This window comes from Poecile atricapillus, chromosome 1 (assembly GCF_030490865.1).
Source record: "Poecile atricapillus isolate bPoeAtr1 chromosome 1, bPoeAtr1.hap1, whole genome shotgun sequence".
Taxonomy (NCBI): Eukaryota; Metazoa; Chordata; class Aves; order Passeriformes; family Paridae; genus Poecile; species Poecile atricapillus.
The window spans coordinates 142733334-142759419 of record NC_081249.1 but is presented as its reverse complement, the minus strand read 5'-3'; the positions used below and the strand labels follow the sequence as shown (position 1 = coordinate 142759419).

At 54.3% G+C, this 26086-nt stretch overlaps 2 protein-coding genes across 5 annotated transcripts in view; both read left to right on the top strand.

Moving 5' to 3' along the window:
- The window catches only part of DGKZ (diacylglycerol kinase zeta), a 45222-nt gene extending 27601 nt beyond the window's left edge, over positions 1-17621 (top strand). For both annotated transcript variants that reach the window (XM_058829320.1, XM_058829313.1), the window contains 18 exons: positions 164-304; positions 823-901; positions 1188-1243; positions 2286-2348; positions 2590-2663; positions 2775-2886; positions 3210-3409; positions 3711-3811; positions 3946-4025; positions 5421-5490; positions 9270-9310; positions 9905-10095; positions 10593-10624; positions 11382-11425; positions 11793-11913; positions 12446-12482; positions 12771-12870; positions 15242-17621. In XM_058829320.1, coding sequence (XP_058685303.1) covers positions 164-304; positions 823-901; positions 1188-1243; positions 2286-2348; positions 2590-2663; positions 2775-2886; positions 3210-3409; positions 3711-3811; positions 3946-4025; positions 5421-5490; positions 9270-9310; positions 9905-10095; positions 10593-10624; positions 11382-11425; positions 11793-11913; positions 12446-12482; positions 12771-12870; positions 15242-15358 — 1659 coding nt within the window. In that variant the 3' untranslated portion in view covers positions 15359-17621. The remainder of the gene's footprint in view (positions 1-163; positions 305-822; positions 902-1187; positions 1244-2285; positions 2349-2589; positions 2664-2774; positions 2887-3209; positions 3410-3710; positions 3812-3945; positions 4026-5420; positions 5491-9269; positions 9311-9904; positions 10096-10592; positions 10625-11381; positions 11426-11792; positions 11914-12445; positions 12483-12770; positions 12871-15241) is intronic.
- On the top strand, positions 12457-26023 carry MDK (midkine). Of its 3 annotated transcripts, XM_058829341.1 has the most exons (6): positions 12457-12482; positions 12771-12870; positions 24352-24435; positions 24536-24697; positions 24805-24966; positions 25382-26023. In XM_058829341.1, exons 3-6 carry the CDS (start codon positions 24357-24359, stop codon positions 25405-25407), a joined length of 429 nt encoding a protein of 142 aa, XP_058685324.1. In that variant the 5' UTR covers positions 12457-12482; positions 12771-12870; positions 24352-24356; the 3' UTR covers positions 25408-26023. The 3 variants fall into 3 exon arrangements, with proteins under 3 accessions (XP_058685324.1, XP_058685315.1, XP_058685332.1); XM_058829332.1 differs by lacking the exons at positions 12457-12482; positions 12771-12870 and adding an exon at positions 20891-21020; XM_058829349.1 differs by lacking the exons at positions 12457-12482; positions 12771-12870 and adding an exon at positions 22190-22214.
- The last annotated feature ends 63 nt before the right edge of the window (positions 26024-26086 follow it).

Genomic DNA, 26086 nt, shown 5'->3' with positions numbered 1-26086 from the left:
AAGATTTTTAGAAGCAAGATGTATTGTTTTAAATTTCAATTCCCGCTTTATTGTGCATTCAAGTAGAGTTGATCTCTTCTACATCTTTTACTCTGAGATGCCATACCAAAGCCTGCTCTGTGAGAGGCAGGCATGAGACTCACAAAGTCCTTCTATTCACCAGGGTTACACAGATGAGCCTCTGTCCAAGATCCTATCACATGTGGAAGATGGGAACATAGTGCAGCTTGATCGCTGGAATCTCCATGTGGAGCCAAACCCTGACGCAAACCCTGAGGAAAAGGATGAGGCAGCTGCTGACAAGGTGGGACACCTCCTCTCCATGCCTGTTTCCTGTACTAGAGGTCTGCATTCTCCCTTCTGCACTGGCTCAGGCAGTCGCAGCACCTGAGGCTACATTCTTGGGTTGGTGTTTCTTTCTCACTCCTCCAATTCCACCATTCTGTTTGTGGCTCTGAGCCACAGCACTCATGGCAAGAGTGTATGTAGAGTTAATAAGTAAATGCCTACCAGAGGTTTTTAACCACAACTTGCAGGAGGTATAAGCCCAGTCTTCTGTGAGACTGTTTTCTTCAACAGAAACATGGGTGATTGCAGAAACCTCAGAGAGAGGAGTGTGTCCCCTTCGACCATTTACCTTGGCCGTAGGAGCCAGGAACTAAGCCATCATCTCAGGCTGGTGACCTCTGTATTTTCTTAGGGAAAAGGCAAGCAGGGTCCCTCAGCCTCATGAGCACTGTAGTGGCTCTGCTGTAACCTGACCTCATCTTTGCCATGGGTACATGCTGGAAGCCTCATCCTTGTTCCTTCTTTCCATTTCAGCTCCCTTTGGATGTCTTTAATAACTACTTCAGCCTTGGCTTTGATGCACGGGTGACACTGGAGTTCCACGAATCCCGAGGTACTGCGCAGTGGCAGGACTTGGTCGGGGTCTGTGGGATGGGCCTGTTCTTGTTTGTGGGTTCTCAGGAAAGTGAACAAGAGAATTGCTTCAGGGACAGAGCTGGAGGTAAAACATGAGGAGCTAGTTGAAACTGCAGAAGGGGAAGAGGGGTGCCTGCACAGGAAAGAAGCTGGGGATAGACTCCTGGCTGAGGCTGGCTGAAGTGCTGTGTCTGAGGAGAGCTGTCAAGTGAAATATTTCCATGTGTAGGCCAGTGACCTGGACTTTTTTCTCCTTTCCCTAGAGGCCAACCCAGAGAAGTTCAACAGCCGGTTTCGGAATAAAATGTTCTATGCTGGGGTGAGTGTGTGGGGGATATCTGAGCCTTCCATCATAGCAGCCTTAATGTCAGCTGCAACACGGGCATGGACCTGCCTTCTGTCTGCACCCTAAACTCACCCATATAAGTTACATGGACCTTCCCATGCACCCAAGCTAAGCCCCCCAGCCCCGAAGCTGGAGAGTTGCTGGAGAAATACTGCAGTGCTGGGAATCACAGCTCCCCTTGGCTGCGAGTGCTGCTGGCAGTACAGCTTGCTCCGTGGCCTGCAGTACAGTTGCTGTATTGATCTCCTGCCACTATTGTTCTTGATCTCAAGCTCCTGGGTGGTCATCCAGGCAGGACCTCCCTGGAGCTGTGGGAAGGCAGGCTATCCCCCCTGCAGAGGAAAAGGAAGCCTTTCCATAGTCTACGCACTACTTTGGTCTTTTACTATATACCTTGGACCAGTTACAGCTTCCTGGCTAATTACACCACCCTCCTGTGTCTCACCTCTAGAGCTTTGTATCATCTTTGTTCCTCTGTCTTCTCATCCTCACTATACTTTCTAGCCATGTTTCTGGTGGCTGGTATTTAAGCAGTAATAAAGGCCAAATGCTGCTCTGTGCCATCTCACATCTGTCCTGCTTGTGTCTCTTTTCCTGTCTGCACAGTTAAACCCAAAGGGGACCCGTGCTGTCCCTCCTGGGATCTCTAGATGGGTCACTTCAGTTCTGTTTTGTGGTACTCCATTACAGCTTGAGACTGAGTTTGTCTCTTGTGACTTGAGTCTCACTGGAGGAGACTCATCTTGCCAGCTCTTCCTTAAAGTCAGGACTGGGCTGGCAAGGGAACACTAGAGCATGTTACTGAGGGTGCCCTGAAGTTTTTGGTAGGCAAAATAGCAAGAGGAATGGGTCACATTTTGGAGGAGAAGAGGACTTTTGCCAGTGGGTAAAAAGGGGGTTTGCAGGTTTCAGCAGCTGAGATCAGTGGCAGGCTGAGTTGCAGATCAGTGGCAGGCTTCCTGGCTGCCCATTCTGGTGACCACCTGGGCACTAACTCTGTCTCTTGCCTTGGCAGACAGCCTTCTCCGACTTCCTCACCGGGAGCTCCAAAGACTTGGCGAAGCACGTCAGGCTGGTTGTGAGTGTGCTGGGGTGCTCTGGTCCAGGGAGGGGGTGAGCTGTGGAGGCATGAGGAATGTCCCTTGGCACACTGAGTATGTCAGGGCTGGGGAGTGGTTATGTTCCTGGGAGCATCAGCTTCCCCTGACTTGGAGAGCACTCACTATAGGGAGCAGAGGAGGGAGGCCGTTTCTTCCTAAGTGGGTAGGATGGACCAGGCTCCCCTTACAGCAGCCTGAACACTCCTGTGTTGTCTCTAGTGTGATGGGACAGACCTGACCCCCAAGATTCAGGACCTGAAGCCCCAGTGTCTGGTCTTCCTTAACATCCCAAGGTGAGCACCTGCAGGACTTGTCTTCATATATGGGACTTCTCACACCTGTGCTGTAGATACTTGCCTGGGTTTGGGGTCCTAGTCCACGAATTTCTTCCTGTCATTTCACAGGTACTGTGCAGGCACCATGCCCTGGGGCAACCCTGGGGAGCACCATGACTTCGAGCCCCAGCGCCACGATGATGGCTGCATTGAAGTTATCTGCTTCACCATGACGTCGCTGGTGAGTCAGTGCTGTTGCCTGTTGTAGCAACCTGGTTGGTAGCAACCAGGGGAGTGAATGGTCCCACTGATCAGGTGTCAGCCAGCCCACAGCTCCACAGATCCTCTCTGGAGGAGTTGTGGTGCTGGCCTATGTGACAGTGTCTGCTCTCTTAAGATTTAGGTGAGATGCTGTCACACCCTGGTCTCTGTGAGTCCCTTCTCACTGAAATCAAACCTGAGACCCTCAGAAGTTGATTCACTTGTCACATCCAGCTGACAGTGGATGTTCCCCTCATCCACATCTCAGTCCATGTTCTTCTCTCACTCTGCACCCTTTCACAGGCTGCCTTGCAAGTTGGTGGCCATGGGGAGCGGCTCTGTCAGTGCCGGCAAGTGGTTCTCACCACATCCAAGGCCATCCCCATGCAGGTAGATGGAGAGCCCTGCAAGCTGGCAGCTTCCTGCATCCACATCTCTCTGCGCAACCAAGCCAACATGCTGCAGAAGACCAAGCGGCGCAACTCCATGCCTCTGCTCAATGAGTAGGTTCCTCAGATCAATCTGCCACCTCCTCTCCAAGGAAGGATGATTGGGAGGGAAAGGGATGGGACTGATCCGTGACTGGCAGAGACATTTCAGTCCTTTCTTGGGGAGGGTCTGGGAAGGGATCAGGTCACAGAAATAAGGCCAGACCCTGATGCTGGAGAAGCTGCTGGTACCAAGCTCCCCACCCCAGTCTATGCAATGCTGTGCTTTTGCCTGTTTTGGAGGGATGAGGGGAATAAGGTGAAAGCAGGCTGTCACTTTCTGTTGTCTTCATTTTTCCTTGCCCCCTGCACACAGCCAGCAGCCAGTGCCCGAGCGGCTGCGGATCCGGGTGAGCCGAATCAGCATGCGTGACTATGAGGCACTGAACTATGACAAGGAAAAGCTCAAGGAAGCCTGTGAGTGACCATCTGAGTGACCAGGGGGTGGGAGCTGCAGTCCCCAAGTCTGGCAAAGCCTGTAGCTACTGTGGGAGGTGTTGGGAATGGGGCATGAGCTGCTCCCTGAGTTGTGTCTGTGCCCTGTCCTGCAGCTGTGCCACTAGGGATCATCGTGGTTCCAGGAGACAGTGACCTGGAGTTGTGCCGGACCCAAATTGAGAAGCTGCAGGAGGTGAGTCTGTGTGAAAATTGGTCATGGCTGAATACTGAGGGGACTCAGGGAAAGGATTTCTAAGACACCTTGACCTGCACACACCACCACACGCACTCTTGCTTTGGGTCACGCTAAGAGATCATGGTTTGCCTTCACTATGTGGTGGAGGCAGGGTCCCAAGCTGGATGCCTTGTTGCTCCCTGCTGTCTGGCAGCTTCTTTTCCAGTTTTGCTCTTTTGACTGCTCTCCAAACCCAGAAAGTGACCCTGAAAAACTACAGGGTAGTATAAAAAGCCAGCACACATCCTGTGGGGGCCTATAACCCTTAAACCCTTCACAGGCTCTGTGTTTCCTGTCAGAGCTCTGCCCTCTCTAGGTGCCTGGATTAGGTTTATAACTCCTCTCACTCTTCTCATTTACAAGCACTGATTTTTGTGTCCTTGCCAATGTACTAGCACATGTATGTGGCCTGTACACAGACGGTGTAACTCTTGCTCCTGGTGAACAGTGCCTTCTAAGCCCATAGTGTGACTTGTGCTACACTGTTCAATCTGATTATAGCACAGAAGATTGAAGGGACCTTTCTTAGTCTGCTGTTAGCTGCCTCTTGTGCCTGTGGGAATCCCATCCAGTGTATGTGTAGAGTTCTGCAGAGCTGAGCTGCAGAGCTGCTTGCCTGGGCTGGCACACTGGCATCTGCCTCTTGCTGTGCCTGCTCTATATGCATGTCCCCTGCCCACTTTGTGCCCAGGCACTGGTGAGGACACACAGGCCGGCACATGGCTAGCAGCTCCTGGGTTCACATGGTAATGCTTTCCTGCTGTGCCAGTGTGCTAGGCCTGCAGGATGCCCCTGTAATCTCCTGCACTTTAAAACTCTGCAGTGTGGCTCATGTTCCTTGGTCACCTCATTGTTTACCTCTTCTCACTCCTTGGGCAAGCTCTGTGCTCTGACCCTAAAGCCAGGCAAGGACCAGGTACCTTGTGGCCAGACAGTGTGTAAAGTCAGATATGGCAGCACATTAAGCAACTCCAATGGGATAAGAGAGGGACTGGGGGACTTCCCAGACACAGGCTGTAACAGGACACCTTGCCTTTCTGCAGGATTTCCCTGCACAGCCCTCTGCTTTAGAGCGCCTGCTCTTTCAGGTGTGTATGGCCTCTCTCTGTCCTCTGGGCTGATCTGTCACGTCCACTGTGCCAGTCTCATGGGCTCATCTTGTGACACTGCTCTACAGTCAGCTCCAGTCTGTCCCATGGTGCTCCCTGTTGCAGTGTGCTGTGCCTGTGTTCAATTTCATCCAAATGCCTGTGGTCCTCTATGTCTGCAGGGACCTCCCAAAGCAGGAGCTATGTTCCAAAGAGAGATGCAGAGGCCATAAGTTACACCTTTATCTTCTCTTTCACTATGCAGGAGGGAGATGGAGCCAAGCCAAAGACACTGTCATTCCAGAAACTGTCACCTAAGTGGTGCTTCCTAGACTGTGAGTACCGCTCTCCCCTAGGAGTGTTGACTGGGGGTGATGATTTGCTAGCAAGGTCCTTTGGTCTGCCAGGTCGGTGGAGGTAGGGGATGGAGATCCATGTGGCTGTAAAAATCCGAGGGTTATGATGCATTAGAAACCACAGAAGAACCTGAGAATTAGGGCATTGTAGTTACGGCTCCTATGCCCAAAAAAGTGGGGGAATCAGTACCCCAACTGAAGTGCATTGACACCAGTGCACCAGGGCTACAAACAGGAGGAGCCAGAAGATATGGCGAAGCAAGAAAACCATGACTTAGTTGCCATCACAGAGACATGGTGGGACAGATCACACAACTGGGGTGCTGCAGTGGATGGCTATAAACTCTTCAGAGGGGACAGGCAAGGAAGGAGAGCAAGATGATCTCTTTCTATGTCAAGGTGACCTCTCTTTCTATGTCAAGGTGACCTGCTCAGTGGATGAATGAAGAGCTGTGGATGTTGTCCACCTGAACTTCAGTAAAATGTTTGACAGTTTCCCACAACATCCTCCTGGGGAAACTGGCTACTTGTGGCTCAGATGAGTGCACTGTTCCCTGGATGCAAAACCAGCTGGATGGCCAGGCCCACAGTGGTGATGTCTGGAGTTACATCCAGCTGGTGGCCAGTCAGTGGCCATCCCCAGGGCTCAGTTTTGGGCTTGGTTCTGTTTATTATCTTTATCAATGTGGACAAGGAGATCAAGCACACCCTCAGTCACTTGCAGACAAGTTGGGTGGGAGTGTTGATCTGCAGGAGGGCAGGAAGGCACTGCAGAGGGATCTGGACAGGCTGGTTCATGGGCCAAGACAAATTGCATGAGGTTCAACAAAGTGAATGTCCTGCCCTTGGGTCACAACCACCCAACCTGCAGTGCTGCAGGCTGGAGAAAGCAGGGCTGGAAAGCTGCCCAGCAGAAAAGGACCTGGGGGTGCTGGTTGATAGCAGCTGAACATGATCCAGTGTGTGTCTGGCAGGATCCAATTACTAAGGTTCTTAGGAATGCCCCTGCCCGAATTAAGGTGCAGATGAGACCATATGCCAGTGACAATAGTATGGTTTTTGTTTAGTAATAAATATGAGAGAAAGAAATAGAAAATAGGTGGGGGGGACAGAAAGAGTAACAGGGACAGAACAAGGAAAGTATCACCACTCTGTGGATCCCAATGATGCTCCATTGATCCTCTCCAGCCAGTCTTCTTGGTGGTGAAAAGCACCCCGAAAAGCATAGAATCTGATGGGTTAATATATGCTCAGGCCAGGTAGGAAAATCCAAGCACTTCTCTGATGGGGAGGGGGGGTAGTTTCCATTGTCTCTTCTACATTTGTTTCATCACATGCAGTCCTGTGGTGCAAGGCCTCAGGAATGACTATGGGGGCATTTTGGGGCACGCTTGGGGGTTCCATAGCCAGTTTGTATAAAGGAGGATGGGTTCACTGCCCCTGAGCAGAGGTTACAACACACCCAAACTTCCTCCCCCCACCTTGGTTGGGGGGGAAATAACTGCAAACATACTCCCAGCAGATGGGTCTGTGGACTACAGCCTCCCCCACCCTGAAGCAAGCCAAAGATGATTCTTAGCAGGACTACTGGGTTTGGCTCACATTCTTTTCCTTGTTTACTTGTTTGTTTCAGGTGATTGAAGAATGGGTTTTCCCTTTAACTAATCTCAGCAGTCTGACTTTCAGTCCAATGTCCCTGTCAGGTATCTTCAGAGAGGCTCCTTTGGTTGTAGCTTCTTTACACAGTTTTTGTTATAATGAGCAAAATTTTGTATCAATGTTTGAGGCACGAACAGTTTCAGTCTCCGACAGTGTCCAGGTGGCCAAGAAGGCCAATGGCATCCTGGCCTGGATAAAGAAAAGCGTAGGCAGTGGGACCAGGGCAGTGATTGGCTCCCTGTACTCAGCCCTGCTAAGGCCACACCAGGAATCATGCATCCAGTTCTGGGCCTCTCACTGCAAGAAAGACATTGAGGTACTGGAGCATATCCAGAGAAGGGCAATGGGGCTGGGGAAGGCTCTGAAGTACAAATCTTAGGAGGTGTAGCTGAGGGAGCTGGGTTTGGTTAGCCTGAAGAAACAGAGGCTGAGGGGAGACCTTATCTCTGTCTACAACTACTTGGAAGGAGGTTGTGTGAAATTATGTTGGTATCTTCTCCAAAATCACAAGCCAGAGGAGGAAGGGATATGAATGACTTCAAGTTGCATCAGGAAGGATTTTTTTCCCAGTGAAAGGGTGATCAAGCATTGGAATGGGCTGCCCAGGAAAGTGGATGAGTCCCCATCCCTAAAGATACTTAAAAGATGTGTAGATGTGGCACTTAGGGATGCGATTTAGTGGTGGCAGCATTAGTTTAATGGTTGGACTCGATCTTAAGGGTCTTTTCCAACCTAAGCAATTCAATCATTCTGTGATTCTTTGAATTTGGGAGGTGAGAGAACAGACATTCAGTGACAAGCCACAGGGAACCACTGAGGCTTGGGACTCATGGATGTTTGGGTCTTTGGGGCTGAGCACCGCAGTGCTTTCCGCCAGGCTGCGTGTCTGGCTGCTGACCCGGAGTGGGGGAAGGGGAGTCTGTGGTTCTCTTGCCCCTGGAGCTGAAGGCAGCTCGGTGGCATATGTTTGTCACTGCAGGACTGCTGGGGATGCTCTCCTGTGTTGTGCAGGCAGGGGGCCCCCCTGCTCCAGCATGCTCGGAGCCGAGCTCACCATGAGCATCGCAGTGGTACGGGAGAGCAGCCTCCCTGCTGGGCTCCGGCTGCTGCCTATTCTCTGCCTGAAAGTAGCTTTCTCTTCTCCCTTTTCCTTCTCTGAGCAAGAAGCTCCCTCTGTACCTGGAAGCTGGCTGAGTGAAGTGCCCGTTGGTAGGATTTCATCTCTCTGACATCCCAGCAAGCAGAGTGAGTGTAGACCACAGCAGAACACAGCCATGGGTTGCAAAGTGAGCCTGGGAAGCCTTGTGCTAACAGAGGGTGCAACTTCTCCCTTCAAGGTTCCAGCCCTGCACATGGTGTTGCCACTCCCAGGTGTCACTGCTGGAACTGCTGTACCAGGGCCACTTTCCCTTCTCCTGCCAATCTCCCAGCAGCAGGTTCTGGGCTCAGAAATACGTGTCAGGAAAGAGACTCATTCAACACAACACAGGTTCATTCAAATGGCTGAATTATAGGCCTTGAACAGTAGCTCCTTGGATGCAAAAATCCAGGATAAACATGGCTCTTTCATTTCTCTCACCTGCTCTGGCACATCCCCACTGTTTGCAGAGAGACTTCCTTGGGTCTGCAAGGATCCCACTGCAACAACCTCTCCTGGACTGACACCAATAGCCTGTCAGGATATTGGGGAAATGCTGCCCTGCATGGGAATCCAGCTGTCCTGGCACTGTGCCCTTACCTATCCTGGTCTCCCTTGGTGATGCCCTAAGTCCATAACCCCTCCCTGCTCCCCTAGGGATAGTGGCTGTGTGTGTCTGGCTCCAGCATAGCCACTTGCTCTGTTGGAGCTCCTCTCTCTCTGTGGTGATCTCTTTACTCAGACAGGTTGGAGGCTGATTTGAAGCTCTCCTGCTGTCCTAGGAGATAGGGACTTGGATCTACAGCTAGTGGTGGCATGCTCTGTTGTGCCTGACAATCACGTGCTTTGAGTGGCCTCATGGAGGTGGCTGGATAGCTCACTGGCACTCCTGGTGGGAAGAGGCCATCTCCCTTGTCTCACACCAAGGATCAGCCTGTCTCATTCTGTTCCTGTCTTACAGCAACCACGGCCGATCGTTTTTACAGGATAGACCGTGCACAGGTGAGTGCAGCCTCATCCTGCACAGTCATCCCCCTGGGAGGGTGCTTGGGTGTCCCACCTGCATGCAGACCAACAGACAGGCATAGTCTTGGAGCCACACAGGTCTTATACCACTGCCCTGCCCTTTGGCATCCCCCAAAGGGATGGCATGATGAGCCTGGCCCAGGACCAGGCTCAGCACCTCCAGGTTTCTGGAGAAAAGGGAGGAAGCCTGGGTGATAGCACAGAGCCTTGGGCTGAAAGCTGCCTGCAGGGCCCTCCAGTGCAGCAGGCAAGGAATAGCAAACATAGCAAGACTGGCCAGGGAACCCACCAGCTGGGGTCATCTTCACCAGTATTAGATACTTTCCCTAATGAGCTGGGGAGGAGGACATGGAGATAAGGCTTACAAGGTTGCTAAGGTGGCAGGAGGTAGGAAGCCTAAAAAAGAATAAGGAGATGCAAAGGCTCCCAGGCACAAGACTGTTCAAGCCACTATTACTCTGCTGAACAAACGGGTGAGCCACAAACCCATCCACTGGGATATGAGGGGATGGAGTTTTTCAGAAGTAGGTCTTGCTTCTGAGGAAGCATGAGCTGACTTGTGTCTTTCAGGAACACCTCAACTATGTGACAGAGATCTCTCAGGACGAGCTCTATGTGCTGGATCCAGAGCTAGTGGTCACTCAGACTGTGAGCACTTCTCCTGCCATGCCTGACCTCGTGGACTCATCTGCCACACCTCCTGGGCACCATTTTGCATTTCCCTCCTCTTCCTCCTCTCCTCCCTCCTCTCCTGCCCCCAGGTGAGTCTAGAATGGGAGTTCTGGGCCTCATGAAGAATGGGCAGTGATGGGAGACCTAGGGTGGGCTTCACAGCATTGATCCCTGGGCTAGTTTACAGGGGAGCTCCCTGGAAGAAAGCAGGAATTCAGTGTTGAGTAAGACCAAGGGATGAGATGTCATCCTGTTTTCCTTGTTCCTCTGCCAGCACTGCCCTAAGCAGTGGGGCATCACCAGGGTTGTGACCCCAGGCTCAACCATGGGGTCAAGCTCCAGCACCTGGCCTGTGAGGCAAAGGACATGTGTGTCTTTCAGCCAAACTAAGGCCAGTATTGGGTATGGATGAGCAATGGTGCCAGGAGCAGCAGTAGAAATGGGAGGGGGGATGGAAGAACTCAGATCAGGGAAGAAGGAGTGCCACAGGCAGGTTTCTCCATCCCTCTAATGGTGGCATACCTATTAGGGCCATCTGCTGCCAGGACTGGCAGGGTTAGTTACACTTTCACTGCTTCCCTTCCAGTGCTGAGCCTGAACGTTGCCTCCCACATAAAGGTGAGCAGAGTCCTACTCCTGGTCATACCCCCTCTCAGGTTGCACTCTTCTGTTTTCCTGCCATGGGTTTTTTTTGGCCTATCATTTCCCTGGTGAGCAGGGAGGAGCCCTGTTGTTCCATGTGTCCTGGAGCATGGAGCCCTGCAGGCGGGTGACCCAGAGGTGAGCACGAGAGACCTGACAGTGATTTGTGGAGTGGCCAGCCAGGCGCCTTCCCGGCTCCACCGTGCGGGAAATTATATGGCAAGGGGTTAATCCCCCACCTGCACAGCTGAGCGCTGTGGAGTGGGTTGGGAGGCTGTCTCTGCCTCTCCCTGGAGAGGTGGGAACACTAGATCAGGGGCCTCACCAAGCTGAACAAATGGAAGGAGTTTCCTGAAGCTTGACCGGAGCCTGGAGGTGTGAGTGAGTCATTGGTGAGAGGCGTCTTTGCTGCTGGCTGATGCCCAGGAGACTTGCTCCCCACTTTCATCACAAATTATCCTGCCCAAGGGCAGAGACTACTCCCCCTGCACATGCTTCTTGCTGGGGTTGAGGTCTGGCTGCACCCCTAGCTACATGGTCTCTCCTTCCCCTGGCTTGTTCCTTGCCTTCCTGGAGGTGGAAGAGACATGTAAATGCAGTCTGACCAAGGGTTTAATCCCTGAAGAAGCTTGTGCTCCTGCTCCACACCTCTGGTGCCCAACTCTTGTCTTCAGGATTGGATAAGCAGTGTTACAGATTGACTTTTCTGACCCTGACACATCTCTTTTTGCAGATGACCTGCTGATAGAAGCTGCCAAGAGCGGCAACTTCAGCAAGGTAGGTGCTCCAGCAGCCTGCTGAAATGAGCAGCCAATGCTGGCTCCTAGGTTGGTGTGCCCCTTGGGCTAAGGAAATCCCTGCCAGCCATGATCCCCATGCCCTGGAGCAGCACCTGTCAAGGGCCTTCCTTCAGGAATGGTGATTGGAAACCAGGCAGGTTTCTGGCAAGGAGCCCTGGTTTGTCTCCTGGGGGACACGAAGGGAAGGGAGAGGAAGGGAGGGGACTTGATAGCATGGCAGAACTGGACAAAGCTCCTCACCAGCCCCAAGTATCCACATAACCTGTCAGGCGCTCCAGGCACATAATACTGGGGCTTGGATCTGGGAAATGCAACTCATCCTGAGCAATCTGACAATCCTGTAGTTTCAAGAGCTGCACCGAGCTGGAAGAGACCTGATGGTGCGAGACTCCTCAGGCCAGACTGTCCTCCACCATGCTGTCAAATCGGGAAGCAAGGACATCGTCAAATACATCATAGAGAATGGTGAGCTGGAGCCCGAGTGCCACTCTTAGCAAAGGAGCCTGGCAGCCAAAAAAAATCAACCCTCTGCTCAGAGGGAGTGCTCCTGGGCTTAGATCCCTTCCCTCTGGGTTTGCTACATCATCCTTCTGTTGTTTGGGCTTTTCCTGGCATCGCTCTGCCAGTACTGGGGTGTCCTCATGGCTATTGCTGCATCCTGGCAGGGATCAACATGTCTCTGGGAAACATTTCTCAGTGTCTTGCTTCTGCCTTCAGGGCAGCTGACCTGTTGTTTTTGGCAGTTCCCACTGAAATACAGACAGCTTTATTTTTATTTAGATATTTCTCTGTAGAGAGTCCACAACCAATTCTTCTTTCTGGAGATCAGCTGGGCTCAGATGCCATTGCTGACCTCAGTACTTTGGAGCTAGGACTTCAGTAGGCAGCATGAAAATAGCAGCCCCTAAGGAATGATGCAGACTATGACCAGGGAGTAGGCAGGTCTGTCTGTGCCCCACAGCCAGGTCTCATTCACCTGCACTCTTTCTTTCCACAGCTCCTTCAGAAATCCTTGATGCCACAGAGGAGGAGAAGTAAGTCGCTGCCTGACTTGCATTACCTGTTGGCCAGACCCTCTGCAAAGTGACCAGTCATAGGGGCAATTCAGCTGCCCTTGCTCTAATTTCCAGCCATGATTTCTAGCCATGTCCATTTTGGACAGACTGCCCCTGAGTAGCACCCCCTGCTCTGCCAGGGCTGCCTGGACACAACTCACCATCAGCTCCTGCTGCCGCTGAATTGCTGTCCCTTGTTGCCACCTGCATGTGCTGAGTGTCCCTGTTCAGGGGGACATCTCACATCTCTTGCTTTTTCCTCCTCAGTGGTGAAACCAGCTTGCACCAGGCTGCAGCCTTACGCCAGCGCACTATCTGCCACTACATCGTGGAGGCCGGGGCCTCGCTCATGAAGACAGACTTGCAGGTGACAGCGGGAATGGTGGCAGTGGGGCTTTTTGGGTGACCAGAGGGCTGGCAAGGAGCAGAGCCAGCATGGGAGCAGAACAGGGCTTCTTTGGGTGAGGTGTTTGCCAGTGAGAGAGGAGCTGACATGGAGCACCCATGTTTGCCCAGTAGAACCCAGCTACAGAGGGGTTAAATCTGTCTTCTCTTGGCACTTCTCTCGCGGTTGTTTTATTAAATTAGAAGCAAGAGGCTGGAATGTCTCATCCCTGTCTCCCCCTTCCCACCCTCAGGGGTCAGAGCAAGGACATTCTCCCTGAAATCTCCCGCCCAGCTGCAGGACTCCCCCCGCTCTCCCCCACCAGCAGTCACAATGGGGGATCTGGGAGCTCCTCTTGGCGGGTGAAGCTGGCCTGTGGGGAGCAGGAGCAAGCAGTGGCAGCACTTTCCCTCACATGCTGACTTAATTGAGCTGTGCCTTAGTGTCAGGGAATTGTGCCAGCCCTGGAAGAAGAGTTGCAAAAGAAGAGGACGTGGGGCCATATTTTGGTACAGGAGGTTCCTGGGGCTGGCATGTGGCAGAGGGGATGTGGTCAGATCTCTCTGGTGGAGGCTTTTAGTGATGGGCTGGAGCAGAGGTGATGTAGCAGAACAAGCCAAGAAAGTGCAGTCTGTGGGTCTGGGACACCATTTAGGAGCCCAGTTAAGGGGTGCTGGTGGAGCTTGGGGTTCAGTTTAGACAATGCACATCCCTGTTTGCCAGCTGTCAGGAGAATGTAGTACAGATAATCTCTGGCTCCCCATCTTTCCTCCTTGGTCCTGTCTGAAGCTTTGGCCTTGCACAGTGCCCAGAGTGGGGCTGGCCTGAATGGGGACTCAGCCAGCAGAGGCAAGAGGTGAGTGCAGTTAGAGGACATGGCCCCTCTCTGTCCCTAGCCCCCTCATTTGCCTGATGGAGAGGAACAGCCCCCAGACTGCCAGCACAAAAGGGAGCCTTGCTCAGGCATGCGCCTGCCCCAGGGAATGGGTTTGCACGTGCCTGTGCAAAGGCATGTCGGGTTTGTGGCTGCCTGGGGACCCCGCTGTGCTGCTGCACTGACCTCTCATGGGCTCCGGGTCACAGCCTGCCTGCACAGGCAGGATCCACCTCATTAGGAACCCCAGCAGCAGACTGTAGCAAGGGTTTGGAGCAGGCTGATCCCTCTCCCTGCAGTGGTGAGGGAGGCTGAGCCTTATCAGTTGGAGTGCCTCAGCCCAGCCGGGCAGGGAGGCCCTGGCAGCTCCGGTTTCAGGCTGCAGGCAGGCAGTGATGCAGAGGGGCTTCTGCAGGGGAGCAGGGAAAGAAGCTAAATTCCTTCTCTGTTAAATGAGTGATTGCATTCAGGGGATGTGGGGAAGAGGCCATCAAGGAGAGCCAGCACCAAAGCACAGAGTGGTCTCCATCCCCTGATGGTGTGGCTGCTGGGGGGTGTATGCAGGATCACAGAGTGTGCCCAGTCTTGGGGTGCACATCCCAGGATTTCGTGGTGCGTGATACCTCTCTGCAGCCACACACACTGATGGGCTTTTGTGCACAGCCATATCCAGGCCCAGCGGAGGGCTCTGCATGTCTGACCATTGTTCCTGATGGAGAAATATGGCTGTGGGCTGCTCTGGAGGCCACTGCACGCTGCTGCAGCTGCCCGTGCCCTGCTGTGCACCAGCGGATGAGCCAGGCAGGACGGGTACCCCTTCCAGGGCTGGTTTTCAATGGCAGCAGCAGAGCGCCAGGTTTCTGTGGCCTTTCTCAGCAGCACAGCAGAGGCTGGGCACTTGGAGAGGAGGAGCAAGGAGCAGGGGGAGGGAAGGGGGAGAGAAGACAGAGCTGGGAGCTGTTAACAGATTTGCTTTTTATGGAGTGCGGGAGTTCATTAGTGGACACAATCCAGATGGCTGCAATAAGCTGGTGAAATGTGATCCTCCTCCGGGAGCTGGAGCGCTAGCCAGGCTGTGAGAGGGAAGGGGGGTTGGTATTCTTGGGCATTCCCCAGACATACCCCTCATTCCTCACCCTTTCCCGCCTGCCTCCCCAGCACAGGGGAAGAGCAGTTTATGAGCACCAGCCTTTGTTTCTTCTTGGGTGACTTGTGATGCCCAGGATCAGTCATGTCCTAGCCCATGCTTGGAGCTGATGGCTCTTCAGGGGACAGCTTCCAGGCCTTCAGTAGTCAGGCTCCTCAGGACCACACTTTGATCCCATGGTGAGCACATGGGCATTTGGCTGCTGTCTGACTTGGGGTTTGGCTGCAGGATCTGCTGGACCCAGCCACATGGGGGAATGGGGACACCTTTGGGTGCCAAAGCAGCATTCAGGCAGTGTTTGGCACTCTTGACTTCTTGCCTCCCCTGTGCAGGGAGACACCCCGAAGCACCGTGCTGAGAAAGCCAATGACCCTGACTTAGCTGCCTACCTCGAGAACCGACAGCACTACCAGATGATCCAGCGGGAGGACCAGGAGACAGCTGTGTAGTGCTTGGCGTGCCTTAGCCCAAGCCAGCTCATGCAGGATGAGAAGAGGACAATGCCAACTGGCAGAGCTGTATCTGGCCCAACCCTACCCAGATGCCAACCTGGTTCCTGGAGATGGATTCGGAAGTGCTCTGCCCCAGGCTGGGCTGGGACTCTGTTTATGAGGACAATGGATATTTCAGACTTGAAGCCTGATTCTCTGTGTGTCCACCCCTTCACCTCTCATTCACCACATTCCCTGCCCTAGGTGGGCTTTATCCCCCAGCCATGTTGAAGCCCCCAGTCACCCTTGTTCGTGGGAGTAATGCCAATGCCCCCTCCACAGGCTCCTACCTATGATCCTTGTGGGATATCATTGCTTAGCCCCTCTCATTCTGCTGGCAGTGCCCCTCTTTTAGGTGCTTGGCTAGATTTGTGTCCTGTTCCTCCTCTCCTGTCTGGCACAGCTGTGGGAGCTGCATGGACAGACTGCAGAGGCTGTGAGCCGCAGACCTTGCCCCAAAGGAAGCGCCACAACTTACTGGCCCTACCTTCTCCTCCCTTCTGGGGCTGCACCCCATCTGTGTGTTGCCCTACCCAGAGCCTTCTGCAGCAGGAGGGAAGTCACTTGTGCAGCCAGTCTTTCCTCAGAGCATATGGGCCTGGTGCAGCTGGAAGTAGGGCAAGAGGTGCCCTCCTGATGGGCCTTTAGTGTTCAGCCAGCAGTCTAACTCAGGGCTGGGATGGCATGGAGGAAGGCTACCAATCCCTCCCACCACACTTCTCTCCACGGGGTTGGGTAGAACAGTTTGCACACCTGCTCTGCTGAGCATCTCTTTGTGAGCCCACTGCAGGATGGTGGAGAGCTGCACTCAACTGGGGCAGTGGCAGCAGTGATGCCCATTATATTTCCCAAATACTGACTTGGATTCAGCTGCCCTCCCTGCTTCAGTTTCCCCCTTAATTCTAGACTTTGCACGGGGCTGGTCAGGCAGTGCTGGGGTCAGTGCTGCTCTCAGGGATCCCCTCCTGCCCCCCAACCTGGCAACATGCATCCTTTTAGTCTGACTCCTGCTATTCCCCGAACTGGGCACAGGGCTTTGCAGAGAAAACTTGAGAGCTCACCCAGCTGAGTTAAAACTCACCTGGGTTGACCATGAGCTCATTCTTTCCAGTTTTAGCAGAAAGAGGAATTTGGATTCATAGGAACCACCAGTGCTCCTCACCCTGAGTTATGCCTGCAATGGAATAGAATTTTACCAACCGCCTGCCATGGGGCATGAGGCACCACAATCCATCTCCCCTGTTGATCTGTGAGTGCTCGATGCTGAGACATCAAGCCAGGCCTTCAGCAAGGCTTTTGCAGATCTGAGTCCCTGAGACCAGGAGGTGCCCACAGAGAAGGAAAACTGATGGCTCTGAGGCTAGCAGACCTGCTTGGCACTTTTGGATGGGCAGTGGTCGTGAAGGGGGTTGCTGTTTGCAGCTTGGCTCCAGGAGAGGATACTGCTGCTGTCGTGTGTGGTCTGTGGAGTCCCTCTGTGCTCACACGCAGCTGTGCCCACTGGGTAGTGCTGGGAGGCACTGTTTGAATCCCTCCTAGTACCAAGAAAAGGGTATGAGGATACTGTAGGGGACCAGAATACCCTTCAGACTTTCTTCCCAGGGGCATCCTTGAAGGATGGGGGATTCTGTACTTGGGAACAGAGGTGCAGGGCAGTGCAGGGTGCCAGGGGTCAGTGGCAGTACTGGCAGCTAATAATGATAGCATACTAATGCATCGACAGCTGGGGCACTCCAGGAGTTCCTGGAGTTCTCATCAGCACTGCTGGCAGGCCACTGACAAGGCACTGTCATCTGAGGTCCACACCACTGCTGCCCCAGACAGGATGCCCAACTTGGCCCAGAGGCATTTAGAGCCTCAGCTTTCCCCTTCCTCCCTTATAGTTTTTGTACAGGTAGTTGAGAGACACACTGTCCCTTTCCCTGCCTGGCCCCTCCATGCACCTGTGAGCAGAGTTGCTGTGCAATTCCAAGCCTGCTTATATTTTGGTGAAGAAGGAGGGGGTGTTGATCGCCATGCCCCCTGAGGGCAGGGGTTCTGTGCAATACCTGGGTCTGTGTTTCTTAGACGCTGTTGTAGGACTGTATTTTTGTAGCTATGTGAGGGTGTTGGCTACAGCCGGCCCAGGGCCTGGCATGAGCCTGTGTTCCCATTGCTTTTGAACTTTGACTGTTTGGATGTTGTTGTTTCTTGCCATTGAAATAAAGAGATTGATGTTTTAGTTCCTGTCTCTTGCTGCATCTGCAAGATTGCAGCAGGCACTGCACAACAGATGTCCTGTATGGCATAAACAAGATTGGATCCCAAGGCCTCTGCCCTTGTCCAAACTTGGGGTACTTTTGGGAGTTCTCTCCTGGCCTACATCCTTGTTCACTTACCAGCACAGCATCCTTTTGGGACTGTTGCTAGATACAGGGTCTTTGTCCTGAGGGACCTTCTCTATTCTGTGTCATACATCAATGCTCCTGTAATCTGGGAAAGGGAGAAAATGCACTGCCTTCCCAAGTGATCCAGAAGGCCTTGGAAATGAGACAGCAGCCTGCTGTTCTTCCTTGAGGCAAAGGAGGTAGCCCCATTGGCTGCCACAGCTGTCAGTGAATACTACAGCAGCATCCAGCCTCCTGTTTCAAAATGTTTGTTGGCCTTTTTTTGTGGTGAGCTGTCCCCAGCCATGCTGCTCTGCGGGAGATGAGCCTGCTGGGGGCTCTTCCTATTCATTTCCACTCCAGCAGGGAGTCTTGGGCTTCTGCCTCCAGTGCTGAGCACTGAGGGCAAGGATTATCTCTGCCACTCTGGTGGAAGGACCGCTCTCCAATTACAAAAGCAGAGGATTAGGGACACTTCTGCTTCCAGCCTCTGACTCATAAGGATGACTGTGGCCAACACACTTCTCTGCTGTGGAGTTTCCTTTGAAAAAGGAGGTAACTGCAATGGCCGATGGCAGTGATGGAGCCAGTGGGTGATGAGGAGCTATACTCATACCTTAAAGTCAGATTTCTATGGGGAGTTTGGCAGCCTGCCTGGTGCTCCTGCCAGCCTCTCTCTGCATGGAGAAGCAGCCTCCTTCCCTGTCAGCATTGTCCCTTCCACCTCCACCATGCCTCTCTTTCATGGTCTTCAAAATTCAGCTCCTGCCCAGAGCTAACAGTGAGGATCTGTAGCAGGTGTAAGGCACACCGAATTGTCCCTCCCCAGGGACCAGGTGTACGTGCAACTGCGAGGAGGGGGCCCACTCTGCTTCAGTGCCCAGACCCCAGCATGCTGGCGCTTGGCCCACATCTCAGCAGGGAGGCTGTCAGTAACCATGGCAATTGGAGTCTTCCAGCCGCCCCAGTGTCAAATATACAGCGGGGAAGAAAAACAGTCCCACTATGTGATCACTCTGATGAGGAGTGTTGGGAAAGGGGCAGTATACCTTTGGGGCAGTCCTGCCCTTCTGCCCAAAGGATGTCAGCATACTGTCTTTGTCCTTTTCAGTCAGGTGCTGGAGGTTAAGAGGTCTGTCTGCCCTCCTGTGGGATCAAAGCACACCTGGAGGTGTAGGCACCAGGTACATGGGTGCAGGCTGGAGAAAGCCATGCAAGCCCAGCCCCAGCTAAGCAGAGCTGGGGTGGTAGCAGTTGGCCCTGTTAATGATTACCTGCCACACACCTCAAAAAGAAAAAGGTCATTCCTCTCCCATGCATGCCTGTGTCCCTGCACTGGCTCTGCTGCAACATCCACTACCAGTTCCCCAAGGATCAGGCTTTGACCAGAGATGGAAAATGCAGAGCTGACATGCCATGAATTAGCTTGTGACATTTTTGGAGGTAAAAAGCTCAAGCTAACTAATAGCAGGGAAATGCACCTGGGTTGGTCACACTCGCTCTTTTTTCCTCCTTTCCTCAGTATGAGGCCGCTTTCTGCAGTCAAAGCCGTCTGCTGCTTGTTTGAGCTGAGGAAGGAGCCATTTCCCCTATGTCCCTCAAAAACAGCCCAAAGGGACCTAGCACAGCCACTGCTGAGCGTGATGTGCACCAATGCATCTCTGCTCTCTTGCACAGCTAGCGTTTGTCTCCTGGTTCCCTGGAAGGAGTGAAAATTTGCACCAGGCTTCACTGTACCTTGGGCTGCTGTGCCCTGGGGACTCCAGTGAGATCTTCAGCTCCTGGCCAGAAACAGCTGAAGAGCAGCATTAGTGCTCACTCCACACCTAGTTCTTTAACAGTTCTATAGGCCCTGGTCTGCTCATCACGGTCCCGTGATTCAGGCAGGCAAACCTGATGTACACCTAGGTCCTTCTTTTTTACACTGAAGTTTGTCTCAGCACCTTTCTTCAGCTTGAGTTTAAAGGCCCAGCAATGGGTAGAGGCTATTGGCTTTGTTACCTGCCCAGCTATCAGGATCCATCCTGGGCTCAAATGTACAGCCTGACATCTCCAGATCCCTCACCAGACAGAACAGTGCCTGTTGCTGTGTGTGCAGCAGGAAGGGGAGATGACACGGTCCCACATTTACCAGCTCTCCTCAAAACCTTTGCAGATGTTTAGGAAACTGCTGGCAGAGTGACAATTAAATGTGGCAATCTTTTGTAAAGTGATTCCTGGTTTTGAAGCAGCTCATAAAAATCAGCCCTGCCCTGCAACCCCACCTGTGGCAGCCCTGCTCTCAGCAGACTTCTTCCAGGATAAGTGGTGGAGAAATGGCTCCATTCTCCACCACAACCCCATTTTTCTGGCATGACACTGTCCTTTCTGGCTGCTAACTCCAAAAGGGAATTGGCTTGGCTGCTGCCTTGCTCACCTCCCAAGAAAAGGTGGTGGATGGGGGAAAAGGAGCAGTCAGATCTGCAAGGTCCTTTTCATGCCCCACTGGCAGTTGGATAGGATACTGGCACTTGGTCCAAGGAGAACGGCTGCAGCATGGCAGGCAGGTCACAAGGGATGGAACTGGGCAGACACTTGGGGCAGCATGTAAGTGATGTGCTGCTCTGGGTGCTGAGAACTACCCCTTTCCTGCCAGCTTCCCACGAGAAGCAGAGCAAGCAGAGAAGGGTGAAAAGGGCAGAGATCATGAGAGGTCGATCCATTGATGCCAGTGGCCTTGATGGAGAAGGAGGCATCCGCGGAGCTGGTGGAGACACAGGGTGGTTCCCTTTCCTCGGCCCGGGGGTGTCCCCGGGGCCAGCTGCCAGCGGAACTCAGAGCAGCAGCGCCCAGGGGAGACCTGCCCGGCTGTTCAGCTGTCCACCCCTCGGCCACTCGGTGGTGATGGGGTGCCTGGTCAGCTGAACCCGTACCGCGGGTGCGGGCTGGAGAGCACAGCAGGAAGCTGAGAGGGGACAAGGGACAGGGGCCGTGCCCCGCGGGACCTGACGCCACCCGGGCCCAGCTCACCCCCGGCCGAGGGGCCCGCGCTGCCCCCGCCCCACCGGCCGAGGGGCCAGCCTGCCCCCGGGCCGCTCCCCCGCCGCCCTGCCTTTGTGCCTGCCGGGGGCCAGAGGAGGAGCTTGCGAAAAGTTTTGGGCTAAAAACCCACCTTTTTGCTGCCAGCCGAGCCCGACGTCAGGGGCCGCTGTGCGCCGCTCGGGGCTCCGCACGCGGCCGCCACACAAAGGCAGCAGCTCCGCTCCGCTCCGCAGGTGAGTGCGGCCCCCCCTCCCACAGCTCCCGGGGTCGGGCCCCCAGCCCCCGGCCCCGTGCACGGCGGCACCGCCCGCCCGACGCCACGGCCACGGGCGCCCCGGGCCAGGCCAGCGGCGACCGCCCGCCACCTCCCCGGGGAGGCGGCAGTCATCCAGGCTGAGGGCTCCCCGGAGCGGGAAGGAGCTTCGCCGGGGTGGGGAATAGGCTCTGGCTGGGAAGGAGCTGCAGAAAAGGGCGACTAGGGCCGGAGGACCGGGGGCGGTGACCCCCCCGGTGCGGGATCGCCTGTGAGGAGCCAGGAGATGCAGACGGATGGAGTTTGGTAGGGAGTCAGGGCTCCTGGAGAGCAGACGGGTTGAGGTAGTGGCCCGGTATCCTGCCCCCTTCCCTCTGGGAAAGCACCCCACACTGGTTCAGGGAGAGCTCAGCTGGTGGAGATCCTCCGATCGGAGTCCGGGGAGCTGCCCCGGAGGGGGCTCGACCACCGCCCGCCTCTCGGGAGGGAGAGGGAAAGAGGCTCCACGGCGCTGAGGGCACAGCATGTACCCTGAGGAGGGAGCGGAGGGCAGAGGTGTGGAAGGGCTGCCTGCTCCACCCTCTCTGCCCCCAGTGCGGGGCCAGAACCTTTTTCCCTTGGAGCACTTTCTCCTCTCTGCGAGGGGAAGGTGAGACCGCCTGCTGGAAAGCCCCACAGTCCCCCGGCTCTGCTTCCCTCATCACCTCTAGGAAAGCCTCCTGGCCGTGCTGACGCCTTGGCTCACGGGCACTTGCTCGGTCTCCCTTTTCCTGGCAGCAGGGAACTTGCTGTTGTCGCTTGGCACTCCAGGCCACGGGCTTCCCGAGCGCTGGGCTGGCTCCTCGAGTGCCGGGCTGCCTGCCCGGAGCCTGGGAAGGAGCTCAGCCCGCAGAGGGAGGACTGCAGTCCTGCGCCCACCTCTGCCAGAGCCAGCTGCAATTCGAGCCGAGCAAAGCCGAGCCGAGAGGTCCCACTGCTGGCAAAGGGGCTGTGCGGGGGTGCCATCCCCGTTCCCAGGAGCACACGGGGACACACCATTGAGGGATCAGGAGGATGTGTGGCCCACATTAGGAGAAGTCAGGGCCACTACCTGGCCCAAAATGCTGTCTGGAGAGAGGTCCAAGCTTTCCCTTTGCAAGAAGTGGGCATTTGAGCTCTGCTTCAGCTTCACCAGGTGATTTTATTTTTCTTTTTAGAGCTGATCATAGATCATAAAAACCCAGGGCAGCTAGAGGAGGGGGGAAGGGAGAACAGGGACTGATGTTATATGAGAGCCAGACAGCGTCTGAGGAGGAGAGAAACCGGGGCCCCACAGGGACACAGGAGGAGTAGGGCTGTGTGAGCATGCCTGAAAGTGCTGTCAGCCCAGCCAGGAGCAGCCCTTGTTTGCCTGGCTGTTTGGAAAACCGTTTGGGAAACTGCACTCTCTTTTCCTTAAGAATGCTTTAGGATGAGCCATGACTGAAGGTCCTTGCAGACCTTTGCCTGGGGAATACAATGTGCTGGGTCGAGCCTGGGAGTGAATTCAGGGGTCCCTGGAGCTGTAGCTGGTCATCCCCTCAGAGGGCATCCTTCCAGCATCCCTGTGTACACATGGGCAGGCCCCCACTGCACCCATGGTAAACAGGGTAAATCTGTGCCTGGAGGTGAGGCAGGGGTGAGCACATCAGCTGGGGCTGTCTGCCCTGGGGGCTTGAAAACAATGTCAGAAGGGTCTGAGCAGAAGGTGCTGGGCTGGGAGGTAGGTGCGAGGAGCACAGGGAAATGCTCTGCAGCAAAGGATGGGAGACGTTTACAGAACACCTGAAAACAGGGAGATGCTGTGGATAATGTGGATGTCAGAGGTGCTACAACATAAGAGCTGCTGCAGAAAGTGGGACAGCCATGTCTGTAAGTCAACTCAGCTCCAGCCTTGTCATCTGTAACCATCCCATCTGGGCTGAGCCCTCATCCCCTTTGAGGGCAGATGGGTGGGAACAGAGCTGAGCTGTGCTCGGCAGGATGGCTCCCAGCCGGGCTGGGTGAGGGGGAAGGCAGATCTCACCCTGATTGTGCCCTCAGCCAGCCATTCTGTGTAATTCCCTGTGACAGTTCAATGCAGAGCAAAGCTGGCAGCTTGGTGGCGGATGCATGAAAGGTGAGTGCACTGGAGCCTGAATACTGTGGGATGCTGCTCTCTCTGGCACGCTGCCCAGGGAGCCCAGGGGAGGGAGCAAATGCTGACCCCGGGCTCTTCCCTGTGCTGATGTCCCCTGGGGCCTGCGGTTCATCCTGTCCTCTACAGCCCAATTCTGCAAAGCCCATCACAGAGCCGGGGCAGGTGCTGTGTGTTTTATGGATAGCTGCTGCCACACAGATATGGGTGGCATCTTAAAGCACTGTGGGGGAGCAGGAAAGGGGTCTCCAGATTTGAAACACTGGCTCTTTATGCCTGCACTCCTGTTCCCACTGAAAGCAGGATCTGGGACTCCAGTGTTGGCAGCCACATCCCACAGAGTCTCATGGTAGCAGCCAGAGGGGAGCAGTCACATGGTCCAAGGCTACTGGGGCAGGGGGACAGAGCATGATCCCCAGAGCCCAACCTTAATGTGTGTGCACCCTTGTCCCCAACCTGCTCCCAGGTGTGTGCACATCTGCACACCCCCTGCACACATGGGTGGTGAGAGCAGTGGGCTCAGCACTCCCACTCAATCCCTCCAATGAGCTCCCACACTGTGGATGCTCTTTTTTTGGTGTTTAATCCATGGATTTAACTCTCAGACCTCTCATGGAAGCAGATTTGTTTTTTCTGGGCTTTCTTCCTTCTCCCTGGCATCCTCTTGTACCCTGGAGTAAGGTACTATGGGAGCTGTGTTCCCTGGCCAAAGGCTCTTCAGTATGGGGCAGCAGCCTGCTGGGTCATGGATAAAGGATCCACAGAGAAATATGGGAGTGAGGACTGGCAACTGGCAGCCAACTGTAGGATCTTCCCCAGATGCTGTGTGGGCTGTGGGGTCCCCATGGAGAGCATTTCGACCACATGCAGGGCAATGGAAGGGCTGCAGGGGTAGGAACAATCTCTCATCCCTGCAGCTCCCTAGTGGGAGGCAGTTGTTGAGGTACACAATTAACCTTCTTGTTGCAATTAGTGAACATATTCCACTGGGTGGCAACAAGCAGGGCACAGGGGGGTACACACACATGTAGGTGAGTGTGTGCAATGTGAGCTGCTGTCTTACTCCCACACAGGCTGCCCACAGCCCACCGTCTCCTTCTTGACACCACACTGCACCCCAACCTCCAACCCACCTCACCCTCTCCTTCCTCCACAGGCAGGATGCAGGTTCGGGGCCTCCTCCTCCTCCTGGCGCTGATCCTGGTGGCTGCTGCTGCCGAGGCTGGCAAGAACAAGAAAGGTGAGGGGCAGCCTGGGGCAGGGGGCCAGTGGGGCGGGGGGAAGAGTGAGGCACGCTCCCCTGTCCCTGCAGAGAGCGCCCACTCCACTTTTCTGCACAGAAAAGACAAAAAAGGACGGCTCCAAGTGTGAGGACTGGCACTGGGGACCTTGTGTTCCAAACAGTAAGGACTGTGGCCTGGGCTACCGCGAGGGAACTTGCAAAGATGAGAGTAAGAAGCTCAAGTGCAAGATCCCCTGCAACTGGAAGAAGAAATTTGGAGGTGGGTACATGGAGATGGGGTGGTTGGGGACCAGCCTGTGCTGGGTGATGGGGGCTAGTGTCCTGCCAGCTCCTGGCTAGCTCTGATGTCTCTCCCCTTTCATCCAGCTGACTGCAAGTACAAGTTTGAGAGCTGGGGTGGCTGTAGTGCTCAGACAGGCCTGAAGACTCGCTCTGGCATCCTGAAGAAAGCCCTGTACAATGCCCAGTGTGAGGAGACTGTCTATGTGACCAAGCCCTGCTCCTCCAAGATCAAGTCAAAGTCCAAAGGTCAGTTCCCACCACTCCTGTCCCCAGAAGGGTCCCATTGCAACCTTGGGCAGGGGTTTTTCAGAGGTACCTTGGCCTATTGGGGTTGGCTTTGCTGGTGGTGTGGGGGATTTTGTAGGATGCTCTTTCCTTTGCACTGTGAAGTCCAGCTGCTGGCTGGGGGGGATGCAGGTGCTACTAGGAAAAACACTAGTCCCCCCCACAAACCACTGCCATTTTTGGTGGGATGGGGATTCCCTGTTCTCTTCACACCAGGACTGGTGCAAAATGTGGTTTGGCATGGCAGGAAGCTTCCTGCAGGGATGAAGCCACTGCACCATGCTCAGCCAGCCATGCTGGCTATGTTTCTACCACAGCAGTGTCAGTGCCAGCAGATGCACTACTAACTCTTGTCTCCTGTGCTTCTTGAATGCAGCAAAGAAGGGCAAGGGGAAGGACTAGAGCAGGAAGAGCATCCTCAGCGGCTCCTCAACATGGTGCCTACAGGACTGGATGTCCAGCTGCAGCTGGCCCACACTACAGTCTTCCTCCTCCTCTCCTTACTCCTTTCACTGAGATGCCTTGTTTTAATCATTAGTGTTGTAGAGAGCAAACCCACCCACCCTGCAGGATAGGCTGCCTCCTCCTTTGCTGTCCCATGGGCACTGCTGGTGCATCCTGCTCACCTCCTCTCAGCTGGTGTTGGGGTTCCCTGGGATATGCTCAGAGAGCTGGGATGGAACACACATTTTTCCACCCTCCAGCACAAATGAGTTGCATTTGGCACATCCTTTTGCAAGCCCTGGAGCCTCCTTGCTCCTCCACCAGGTACCAGTGCCAGAGGGAAGGGCTGGGTGTTGAATGACCAAGTAATCCCATCACTCAAGCTTCTCACTCAAGGGGGTTTATTCCAGCATCCCTTTAGCTGGGGCATGATTTACCTGCAGCAGTTGAGGAAAACACAATCACCCTGAGAAGCAACCGTGTCTCCTCTCTGTCACTTCTAACCATGTGTGTCCATGCTGGGCTGCAGCCCTTCTGCCTTTGCCATGCCAAGACCAGTGATGGGTGGGAGCTCTCCTTTTGGAATTTTTTTTCTTTTCCAATAAAAAATCTTTTAAAGAAAAGTATCAGAATGCCC